The sequence below is a fragment of the Arvicola amphibius genome, chromosome 8 (assembly GCF_903992535.2).
Source record: "Arvicola amphibius chromosome 8, mArvAmp1.2, whole genome shotgun sequence".
Classification (NCBI taxonomy): domain Eukaryota; kingdom Metazoa; phylum Chordata; class Mammalia; order Rodentia; family Cricetidae; genus Arvicola; species Arvicola amphibius.
In genome coordinates this window covers 107144181-107157170 of record NC_052054.1, presented here as the reverse complement: position 1 = coordinate 107157170, position 12990 = coordinate 107144181, and the positions used below count along the sequence as shown (strand labels likewise).

The 12990-nt window shown below is 39.3% G+C and overlaps 1 protein-coding gene across 12 annotated transcripts in view; it reads right to left on the bottom strand.

Moving 5' to 3' along the window:
* Trip12 (thyroid hormone receptor interactor 12) overlaps nucleotides 1-12990 on the bottom strand; it is a 117275-nt gene that overhangs the window by 86396 nt on the left and 17889 nt on the right. For all 12 annotated transcript variants that reach the window (XM_038339575.2, XM_038339582.2, XM_038339580.2 and 9 more), the window contains exon 2: nucleotides 1221-1367. In XM_038339575.2, coding sequence (XP_038195503.1) covers nucleotides 1221-1318 — 98 coding nt within the window. In that variant the 5' untranslated portion in view covers nucleotides 1319-1367. The remainder of the gene's footprint in view (nucleotides 1-1220; nucleotides 1368-12990) is intronic.

The following is a 12990-nucleotide window of genomic DNA, read 5'->3' as shown; positions in this document are numbered from 1 at the left end:
AGTTCAAGGCCAGCCTAGCCTACAGAGTGAATTCCAGGAGAGCCAGAACTATACAGAGAAACCCTGTCTAAGAAAGGAAATAAATAAATCAGTTTGTGAATGACGCAGATATTAGGATAAAATCTCAAAAAGTAATGCTATTTAAATTAATGAAGAGTTATTTATTTATAGTCATCAACATAAAGGTAAAAGTATAGCTGTTTCATATGCTGAACGTAGAAAAAGAAAGCACAACTCTATACTAAGTGTGACACTAACTTTGCACATTGTATTAGTTAAGATAACCAGCAACTCCAAGAAACAGACACACCCACTTGAGAGGACTAAGCAACTAAGATTCCCCTGAAACCGTACCCCAAAGACTCGCAACTTCTACAGCAGAGGCAGAACTCACACACAAAGCTGTCCTGGTCCAAAGTTCATACCCATGACTACTTACAGTCAACATGACAAATCATATAATTTATTATTTACATCTGACATTTCAGCTTCTTTTTAATGATATACCAATATAAATGACTACCTCAAATTGTTAATTTAAGTAATCATTCTAGAAATAACTAGAATTCACTCTGACCCATTTCAAGCTAACCACTGACATCGCTAGATTACAGACTTATGCTTGACAAGTAAAGTTCTGAGTACTTAAACAGTGAGAGTCCATGCCTAAATCAGACCCACATTTTACATTTAAGAGACTGTATCTTACTCTTCATACTATTGTATATAAAACCATTTTGATACAAAGACCAACAGCAGATGACAAAATCAGAGAGCTGCTATGCTAACAAAACATTTCACAGCCTCATAGTTCAGTGTTCGTATGGAGTCCACAGGAAAAACTAGTCCACATCCCATCACCCTCTAACTGGGTGTTAAAACCTTCCTTTCAATAATATCATTCCGTCTTAAGAAAAGGACCACAAATGGCTGAAGGACATGTTGCAACATGTGTCAGGCAAGTAGAAAGAACAAACACGATATGCCTTATGCGAACAACCTTAAATTCAGACTTCATATCAGTGGCTGGGAACTGATTTTAGAGGAGCCTCACTTTAGAAAAAGACTGAGAAATTACTTTAAATTCTAATTGTGTGTTACTTTGCTCAGAAATTAGGGAAATGCCCCATGAGCAATGCTTTGGTCCTCATAATGAGAATGTTTTTATGTGTTTGTTTTTTAATTCCCAACTTCTTTTCAGATTACTGTGAAATACATACCTTCCTCCTATTGAGTCGTCTTGTGGTTGGGCCCCGGCAGTGTTCCTCTGTGAACGTCGCAGTGACCCCCCTGGATTGTTATTAGGCCGGTTGGACATTGGCACCTCTCTCTTGAAGGGACATACCCTTTCTAGACACTACCATTCACTGAAAGATAAAAAGGAGGGAAATAGTCTAATTAGATATGCACAATACTATAGAGAAGAAATGTGGGGCAGCAAGCAATACTACCTTACCATACTGTGTAACTTAACTATAAACATAGTATAAAAGAACAGAAATTTGGAGCTGGAGTGATGGCTTAGTGGTTAAGAGTATTTGTTGCTCATCTAGAACTTGAGTTTGGTATCCAGTACCCACATTAGGCAACTCACAATCACTTGGAACTCCAGCTCAGTGGATCCAAAATCCTCTTTACCATCCTTAGGTGCAAGCATACATAATAAACAAGAACTAAGGGCCAGCAAAATGGCACACCTAATCAAGAGACTTGTTGCCAAGCCTGAGTTTGATTCCTGGACCCATGGTGGAAGAAGAGTACTCGTCAGTTGCCCTATGACCTCAATTCATTTGCATACATGGACACACTAACCACTGCTACCTTATCACTCAATGTAATTATGGTTTCAAAAGGTTAAACTAAAAGGCCAGTTCTCAGGAAATGTTTCAGAAAACAAGCCAATTATTTGGGACTAGAAGAATAGCTATTAAGTTAAGACCAGTTACTGTTCTTACTGTGACCTAGAATTTGGCTCTAAGCACTTGTCAGGTAGTCCACAACTGTCCAGTAAATCCAAATCTCTTGGACTCCAAAAGTACCTTCACTCAAATGCACAGATCCACATGCAAACAGACACACATCTACCAGATAATTTTTCTTAAAGCCTATACTTTAATCATAGAACAATTTGTTTAAATAAATTCAAGTTGGGTATGGTGGCATCCTTAATTTCCAGTTCTGCTGATGTAGGAGGGTCTTCTGTTTTGTGTTGATTTCATGAGTTAAATAAACAAACTGCCTTGGCCCTTTCATAAGGACAGAAAATTAGGTAGGTGGAGTAAACAGAACAGGATGCTGGGTAGAAGGTAGTGAGGCAGTCGCCTTGAAGCTCCAGCCCAAGATGGACGTAGGTTAGAATCTTCCCGGTAAGCCACCACCTCGTGGTGCTACATACATTAATAGAAATGGGTTAATCAAGATGTGAGAGTTAGCCGGTAAGAGGCTAGAGCTAATGGGCCAGGCAGTGTTTAAATGACTACAATTTGTGTGTTGTTATTTCCGGTGTAAAGCTAGCCGTGCAGAAACCTGGCGGGACGAAAAGGAGGCCTGCTCGCCTCATCACTACAGAGGCAGGAGGATCTGTGAATTTGAGAACTATACTATATACAGAATTCCAAGCCAGCCACAACTACATAGAAAGAACCTGTCTCAAAAAATAAATCATAAACCCAATCTTTCGTTTTTGTTGTTTTGAAGACAGACTTGTTATATATACAGAGTTACTGGGATCCAGTTTTCACTTGTATAGTACTATCCAGAAAAGAACCATCTCACAAAGTCCCAACTTTTTTAAAGCCTCCAAAGAAACTGGCAATCAATTCTTTCAGTACATCTGTTTACAAAAGGAACAAATGATCTCCGATTTTACAATCTGGCCACTACCAGACCATAATTAAATTTCTTAAGTGGAATTTTGGGACTATTTTATAACTGTGATAGGAAAAAGTAGTTTATAATCTGACCCAATTCCATACAAAAGAACTGTTTACCCTTCTTTATTCTAAGCAAACTATCAAGAAGTTCAAATTACTACCCAAGCATAATAGCTCATTCCAGCACTCAAGAGGATGAGGTAGAAATGAACATTATGTTCGATGCCAGCTTGGGCTATTGCATCAAGACTCTGAATACAGAAGAGAAAAATTTCACCTTGGGGGAGGAGGGTTTGAGGAAGTAGGGGTAGGGTGGGGGATGGGTAGGGAGATGAGTTATTACAAAGAATTTCAGTCCTTTCTTTGGTACCAAACAAAAGGGAAACAAATAACTGTCAATATAAGTTTTATTTTAAAAAATAATACTAACCAGTCGGTGGGGGACACACACCTTTAATCCCAGCACTTGGGAAGCACAGGCAGGTGTATCTCTGTGAGTTTGAGGCCAGCCTGATCTACAAAGTAAGCTTCAGAACAGTCAGGACTCTTACAGAGAAACCCTGTCTCGAAAAACCTAGATAGATAGATGATAGATATAGATAGATAGATAGATAGATAGATAGATAGATAGATAGATAGATAGAGCACTAAATTCCTCAATGTTCTGTACATTACAAGTATACCATGACATGCAAACTTCAGACCCTTCACAACATGGTCTTTCTTACAAGTGTTTGTATTGAATTAGTTTCATCTCTCACTACACACTGGGTTCTCAAAGACTGCCAAGAAGTTTTCACATATGGCAATACTTCATGTTACAACATTCACAAATCAGCAAATGAAATACAATGGATTAATCAAAGTCTTCCCCCAAGACTCTACCGGTACTAAACCGTAAAGCAACAAGTTTTATGCTACAATAGCTATAGTTGGCAATTCACATATTAAAAATAATCTTCAGGGAAAAGTGAAATAAACACAGAAAAGATAACAGACACTAGGTAAGCGTATCTGAAACACTGGTTTCAGTTAACTTCCTAACACTCACCTGTCCGGTTTTCACTAAATACAGAGATAACCACACTCAGGAAGTAACTCTACCAAACTTATTCTCCCTACCCCCACTGCACTGTTAAATCTTTTTTTTTTTTTTTTTGGTGCCTCTATAGCAAAACAGATACTCTCATGAACCTGACTCAGCATTTCTTCCAAGAACAGGGACAAATGAAACTATCAAGTCACAGTATACAGGATAACAATGTACAGATTTCCTATCCTACTTCTTACTATCTAACTCTAACAAGCTAGATGACTAAGATCAAGTATCACTCACTTAAAAGATGACTGCTCATCAGCACTCAAGCATCTACAATTAAAGTTAGGTTGGGAGGCTGATATCTTGATTCCAGGACCACTGTCAATATGACTTCCTTTTTTGTTCTGAAACACCATCTCACACTCTAGCCTAGGGCGGCTCTGAGCTCTTAGCTATCCTGTTTCAGTCTACTCAGTGCTGGGGCTACAGGTGTGAGTTACCACCACTTCCTGCTTAAACTGACCTTCACAGCCCAAGTCCTTATTCAAATTCATCTTGGAGCTTTCCCTTGTTCAATGCCATATATAGTCATGAGAAGTAAAACATACTCTATTACGAAAGTAAGACTTTCTCTAAGAGGCAGTAGAGTTCAGAGGTTTTAGGCCAGCATTAGCTATGAGACCGTACCCACCTTCCCCTCACCAACACCCTCAAAAATATAATACATTTGAATCGAGAATCCTCTTTTCTCACTATTTACCAAATTAAGAATATTGTGAAGCTTGAAAAATAACGCTGAACAAACCAGTAAAAAAATTTCTAAGATCAGTCATTTCTTCTCTAAAGTAGAAAAACAGTTCACTAAAACAAGAAGCAGAGATACACAAAAGCTAACGTCCACACCTTCAAAATGTAAAATTAAAAAAACAAGCTGGGTTTTGGTGCACACCTTAAATCCCAGCATTCAGGAGACAGAGGCAGGCAGATCTCTGAGCTAGAGGCCAGCCTGGTCTACAGAGCAAGTTCTAGGACAGCCAGGGCTACACAGAGAAACCCTGTGGGGGAGGCAACAAGAAGAAAAAGCCAGGACAATTAAGTCTCTCCTAGGGGTGTAATGGATAAAAACTAACAAAGAATGAATATCAAGTGATAGAAGATCCACCCTCAGGCTTTGTGGAGACAAAAGCTACACTTCCAGCTGTTTTAAGACAAATGAAAACGAGATGGTAAGACTGTGATTGACATTAGAATCTTCAGGAGGGAGGCTCCTCACAGGCTTTTTAATCTCTGTACACAGGCTATTATCACTAGAGTGAATCTAGAGCCTAATATAGGGAAAGTTGCATATGTGCCTTTAATCTCAGGAGACAGGCAGATCTATAAATTCAAGGACAGCTTGGTCTACATTGCAAATTCTAGACCAGCTAAGGCTACACAGTGTGACCCTGTCTCAACCTCCATCCTTCTACCACATATTCCCACACATTCTCTCTCTCTCTCTCGCTCGCGCTCTCTCTCTCTCTCTCTCTCTCTCTCTAATGCTGTTAAGGATGTAAGGGAAAAGGAACTGTTTTAGAGGAATGTAAATTGTATAGTAACAAAGAACAAAAAAACAGATTGATCTTGCCATTTCTTACTGGACAAAGATGGTCTTGGCAAGCTGTTCTGCTGTTTCTCAGCCGTTTGTTGGTATGGTATACTCTGATGATTCTAACCTTTGTTTGGGGAAAATCTCCTAAACCTTCCCATGTACATCCAATTGAAGTCCTGACCAAGAACTTGCCTGTTACCTGACCCAGCTATCACACTCTTTTATTGGTTTTACAAGACAGGGTTTCTCTGTAACTTTGGAGCCTGTTCTGGAACTTGCTCTGTAGACCAGGCTGGCCTCAAACTCAGAGATCCATCTGCCTCTGCCTCCCGAGTCTGGGGTTAAAGGTGTGCACCACCACCTCCCAGCCACACTCTTGAGTATATAACCATAAGGTTTTTAAGTCAGCATACCAAGAAATACTTGCACATCCATTTTTACTGCTGTTATTCACAATAGCCAGAAAATAAAGCCAGCCTAGATGTGTCTGTTACAGTGAATGAATAAGCACAATATGGTACACAAGCCAAATGAAATTTTATACATCCATAAAGAAAAACAAAATTATAACATTTACAGGATGTATACATTTTGAATGTATACAAATACCACGTTTTCTCTCACATACAAAAGCAAATTTAAAATAGGTATCTATATGTATGCTTGTAGGAAATAAAACCAGAAAAGTAGAGAGAAAAAATATCTAAAGGGAGGTAGGAAACAGTAATGTGGAATACATGCATTGGAAAGCAGGAGGAACAAGCTAGAAGAAAATAAGGGAAGAAAATGGGAGAGGGCAATGGTGAAGGAAATGAGTAAAAACAAAGTATTGTTACATACGTATGAAGATGGCATTATGAAACACATTACTTGTATGTTAACCTTAAATTTAAAAGAAAATTTAAGTCAGCTAAGGGGAAAACAAAATACCCAGAGCATAAAGAGTATTATTACCAAATAATGGTACAAGTCCTGAGCCAGGCAATACAAACAACTGCCAAGGAAAAAAATTCAAACATTCTTAGGAGTAGAGGTTTTCTCCAGGAGGAAAAAAAAAAAAGGGTGAGGGGAGCGTGGAATATGAGGCTAACAACTTGTACTAGATGGGAACAAATCTCAGGAAGACCTAAATAAATGAATAGCAAACAGACGGTGAATGTTCTTACAAGAAAGCCTGAAGCTTCATTAACACTGGCATGATGGAGGAGGGTCATCTGTCTATGTTATTTTCATTGGTTAATAAACTGCCTTGGCCCTTTGATAGGACAGAACAGAATGCTCCATCTACACTGGCAGACAACACTACAATTATATAAGGCACACTCTTCCAAAAAAGCTTCATTCCAAAGCACTGCAAGCTTTTTAAGTGAAAATACCCCATATAAAATTATGAAGAGGTACAAATCCTTACTTAAAAGTCAACTGAGTTGGTGGTGCTGTAGCTAAAGTGGCAGAGTACTTGTCTAGCATGTCTCAGAATCTGGGTTCAAACACTAGCAAATCATACACACACCAACACAAATTAACTGCTAATTCTTACTTTAAAAGGGGAGGAAGAGATGACTTTGTCATTAAAGGCTAAGATCAAAGCAAAGCAAAAAGGCTTAAGGTAGTTCAATGGTAGAATGCTGTTCAACATCTGGGTCCCCTCCCCATAAAAATTTTAACTTTTACCTTTTAGGGTAGGACTTTCACTACCTTGGAATAGTAAAACAGAGCTTTTTAATTTGCTCCTGTCTTTAAGTTCAGTCCTGCAGTAAAAACTGCCGTCTTTCCTAAATATTTACTCTGTCATGGCAAAAGAGTAGCACATATTCTAAGGCACTTGACAGGAAGTGCCTTTTCTTAAGCAGTTCATACTGGTAGAAGGTACATACAAACACTACTTTCTTTTAAAGTTTGGAGTTCTATTTGAGGCAGGATCTCCTGTATCACAAGTGTGGTTTGAACATACTACATGGCTGAAGATGACCTTGAACTTCTGTTTCTGTTATCTTTACCTGTCTGGTACGAGTCTACAGACATGTACCAGTTTATGTGTTAAAGAAATCAACAAAGGTTTTTGGGCATGCCTAGTAGACACTCAACCACCTAGGTCCAAGCATTCTATTGGGGAGAGTGCACCTAGGTCCAAACATTCTATTGGGGGGAGTGAGGTTCGAGACAAGGTTTCTCTGTATAAACAACAGCCTGGCTGTCCTGGAACTTGCTTTACAGACCACACTGCCTGGAAAACGGAGATACGCAATCCTCTTCCTCCCAAGTGGTTAAAGGCGTGCACTGCCAATACCACCCAGCCAAAATAAATCAATTTTTAAATATATGTATTTTATTCTGAAATTGTTTCTGCTTTCTGAAGTATTCCACTGCATCAATAGGAAAATCCTAGATATTCTATTATATTTATTTGGGGGTAGAGGAGAACTTTACACATTGAACCATCTCAACTGATAAATGTGTCTATTTAAAATCTTCAACTATGTCCACAGATCAAATGCTAAACTCCTCCTCAAGTATTGGAAGGTACCATATAAACCAACTGACATTTACTTTGTGATTCAAAAAAATCATATTAAAAGCCCAGGAATTCTAGACAAGTACAGGACCATAGAACTAACTATGTACCACCAGCCCTCCACTTCCCAAATTACCAGTCTCTCACTTAACTTTGCTTCTCACGTAACATGCTAAATAATCACCTTTAAGAATGAAAAAACAAGCCAGGCAGTGGTGGTACACACAGGCCTTTAATCCCAGCACTCAGGAGGGTCAGGAGAGAAGCAGAGGCAGGATTTCTGAATTCAAGGCCAGTCTGGTCCACAGAGTTTGCTCCCGGACACCCAGGGCTACTGAGAAACCCTTTCTGGAAAAACAAATCTTGAAAAAACTACACACAGTGGGGCAGGCCTTTAATCCCAGCTCTATGGAGTCAGAGGCAAGTGATTTACACAGAGTCGGCCAGCACTACAAACAAAAAAGGATGAAAAGAAATGGCCTGGCATGGTGGCATATACCCTTAAGCACAACACTGAGAAGGCAGAAGCAGGCAGATCTCTGAAGTTAAACGTATCACACCACACCTAGATAGCAATGATTTTTTACAAAAATTTTTCCACCGATGCTTTCATATCAATTGGACTTGCTTGCTTGGAAGGAGAGGTCTTAAACTTTGCCCCACAGGTTTATATACTGAGTTTGGTTGACAGCTTAACAACTTTAGAAAAAGGCCTAGATCCCGGATCTAGAATGTTCTGATCTTTAATTACTCCACTGACAGAGTTAGTAAGATGGCATTATAGGGGGCGAAGAGTGAAAAAAATAAAAGGTGAAGCCTAGCTTAAAAAATAAAATAAAATTACTGGAAATATAACTCCCCCAAAACACATTTTTTCCCTCTCCCATCACCCTCTACTTCCTGGTTGGCAGCAAGCAAGCAGCTTCTGCCACATGTTTCAGGCCTAAAGTAGACAGCCTGAAACTGTGAAAGAAAAATAAATAATTCTTCCTATTAAATTTTTTGCAGGGTTGGGGTATACACTTCAGCTATTAGAGTGTTTGCCTATCACACCGAAAGCTCTGGATTTAATCCCCATCACCACATAACTGACTATGCTACTAGTACACACCTGTACTAAGGGAAGCTGAAGGATCTGAAGTTCAAGGTTTTCCTCTGGCTATGAGTTCCACGACAGGAATACAGAAAATCCTTTCTCACACATATTCAAAAATACTAAGCTGTTCTTTGGGGCATTTATCACTGAACTGAAAAGCTCACTAAGAAGAGACACAAGGCCTGTTGGTAACCAACCACACCCACCCATACAGTACTAGCTGGGAACCAACCATAGGGCTTGTGCAGGCTCAGCAAGAGCTTGACAGGTGATAAGTCTCTAACAAATATTACTTAACCTTTACAAAAAGGACTTGCCCCTAGAGAAACTTACATTCTAGTGGGGCAGAAGACAAGCAGCAAACATCAAGAAGTACTGACAAGAAATTACATACTCAAAAGCAAGAATAAAAAAGGAAGAGATCTTAGGCAAAAGAAATTAGACGTCCCCTACCCAAATTCCACTTCTCATCCTCTAGACTCCTATCATCCTACCCCTGCTTAAGCAACATGGCACAAGCCTATGAGCCTGTATAGTCCCAGCTGTTCAAAAGGCTTGCGCTCAGGAGTTCTGGCTAGCTTAGGCAATAAATACAAGACTCATTCCTTGAAAATCATGGTGGGGGGTGGTCAACAGAGGCACACACCTTTAATCCCAGCGGTTGGGAGACAGAGGCAGATGGATATCTGTGGGTTCAAGGCCAGCCTGGTCTACAAAGCAAGTTCCAGGACAGCCACAGCTATTACACACACACACAAAAAAAAACCCTGTCTCAAAACACCAAGAGAGAAACAGAAAGAAAACGGGGGAAGGTGAATGACATTTTAGTCTCTGGGACACAAAACTCATTTTGATTAAAATATTAGACCTAAAAACTAAGACCCAAGCTTTCCCCTCAGGGGGAAAAAAAAAAAAACCTCAAAATAAAAAATGGCTAACACCCCTTTTCAATTAAGAAAGGGGGCAGCCTAAGGGTTTAACAGCTGCTCAAGACTGGAACTGGTATTCGATAACAGCAATGTCACTGTACTCTTTCCCATCAGAAAAGCTTTTGTTGTCCTTTGATTAATGTGGATTTAAGAAAATTGTGATATGCTTAATCGTCGATTCATTGTTATGGTATTGACCTGATACTTGTAACTGCATATAAGATGTTGAAAAAAGTTGGTATTGACCAATGTTGAAAATTATGATACTGACCTACTGATATTTGTAACTACATATAAAATGTTGAGAAAAGTTGGTATTGACCTGATGATGTTTGTAACTGCTTACAAGATGTTGAGAGGGCTGGAGAAATAGCTCAGTGGTTAAGAGCACTCACTGGCTGCTCTTCCAATGGTCCTGAGTTCAATTCCCAGCAACCACATGGTGGCTCACAATCATCTATAATGAGATCTGGTGCGCTCTTCTGGCCTGCAGGCATACATGCAGACAGAATACTGAGAATACTGTATACATAATAAATAAATCTTTAAAAAAAAGATGTTGAGAAAAGTTTGACACACCCTATAAATGTTGGGATTTAATGCATATGATAAGTAGTTTGGATTTTGACACAATGTAAAAAAAATTAAGAGGTGCTCTAAACTAGCTGAAAAAACATTTTTTTTAAATATTTATTTATTTATTTGTTATGTATGCAATATTCTGTCTGTGTGTATGTCTGCAGGACAGAAGAGGGCATCAGACCTCTTTACAGATGGTTGTGAGCCACCATGTGGTTGCTGGGAATTGAACTCAGGACCTTTGGAAGAGCAGGCAATGCTCTTAACCACTGAGCTATCTCTCCAGCCCCCCTGAAAAAACATTTTCAACTCAGGCGATTCTCCTCTCCTTTAATAGGAGACTATAGCCTTTAGGAGCATGATTATTCATAAAGCATTATAATTTATCCTGACAAAAATTTATGGCTCCAAGACACAGAGCCCAAAGGTATCTCTCTCCCCTAATCTCTTTCCTTCACAGAGATCAGCAGTCAATGACGGGTCTGAAGTATCTCCATCCTAAAAACCTAAGACAGAAGATCACAAAAAAATAAAATATGCCTAACTTCCAATGACAGGTAATTTGGGGTAAAGGGAGGAGTCTTTCCCCAAGGCAGACGTAGTCATCTGTCCTGTTGCAGAAACAGTTTTTTTAAAATATTTGTTTATTATGTATACAATATTCTGTCTGTGTGTGTCTGCAGACCAGAAGAGGTCAGCAGACCTCATTACAGATGGTTGTGAGCCACCATGTGGTTGCTGGGAATTGAACTCATGACCTTTGGAAGAGCAGGCAGTGCTCTTAACCACTGAGCCATCTATCTCTCCAGTCCCCCAGAAGCACAGTTTTTTATTTTAAAATTATTAAGAGAGAGTGAATTGTGGGGCAATATTATATAGGTCACATATTTCTGCATTGAATGGTGGCCAGACTCTCAAGCCACAGTTCGCACCTAAGGTGGTCACACAGCACTTACAGATTGGCTGTAGCCTGGGTCAGGATATGCTAATGTTGTTCTGCTCTCTTCTTTGTAATTATGGAGACAGCCTGGGAAGAGGTGTTAATCCAAGCTAATGACTTTAGTCCTGCTACCCAGGAAACAAAATGCTAATGAACTTCCCCCTCGGTTTACCTTTGAATATAAAGGTTATTTTGAGAATTAACTCGGATGATCTTCAGGATTGAAATATACCCTGAGACCCTTCCGATATTGCTGTGTGAACAGTGTCTCAATTACTCCCACGCCTCCACACCAGTCCAGAGAGATAATTTATGTTGGGGTTGGACCCCGACACAGGGGCTGCCTAAAACCATCAGAAAACAGATATTTACACTATGATTAAGGAGTAACATTGAGAATAATTCTATTGTTGGGAGTCACCATGACATGAGGAACTGTATTAAAGGGTCGTAGCACCAGGAAGGCTGAGAACCACTGGCTAGACTGTGTTGTTAAAAATACTAAGAAACTAATTACTACAGTCAAGCTGAAAGTCTGAAGGCTAGATGGTAATAATACGTTGATATATTTGGTTTCTCAAGATTTATGCATGTTATTTTGAGTTTTAAGTAATTCCAGCTTCAGGAAATTTAACACCCTCTTCTAGCTTCCTCAGGCAACCACATACATATGGCATACACTCACACAGACATACATATAAATAAAAATAAAGTACAATTTTAAAAATTATTGGTCATGAGGGCTAGAGAAATAGCTCAGCAGTTAAGAGCTCTTGCTGCTCATGCAGAGGACAAGTATTCTGTTCCCAGAACCCACATGGTGACTCACAACAATCTGTAACTCCAGTTCTAGGGATTAACATTGTCTTCTGACCTCCAAGGATACCATACATGAATGTGGTGCACATGCATACACGTCGTCAAACACTTATACACAAATAAAAAAAATAGTCATGGGCCAGGTACAATAATACACTTCATCCCAGTACTCAGAAGACAGATCTCTCATTTCCAGGCCAGCTAGGGCCACATAGTGACAGCTTGTCTCAAAAACAAAAACCAAAAAAAGGATCAAGTAAAATGGTTCAGCAGGTCAATATGCTTGCTGCCAAGCCTAACGACCCGAGTTAGAACCCCAAAACCCACAGTGGATTCGAATCCAACAATATGTCCTGATTTGCATACATGTCACACTACACAGAATAAGATTTTTTAAATTAAACTCAGAAGAATCTTAAAAATTGTTTTTTTCCTAATTTACATGTTAAATTGACCAAGGTCAAACAACTGGAAAACCGTTACCCAAATTCTTCTTGCTACAGATTTTATCAATACTCTTCAATGATATCCTTACCACCCAAAGACAAAGTCCTTTTTTTTTTTAACCCAGTTTTTCAAGACAGGGTTTCTCTGTATAGCCTTGGGTGT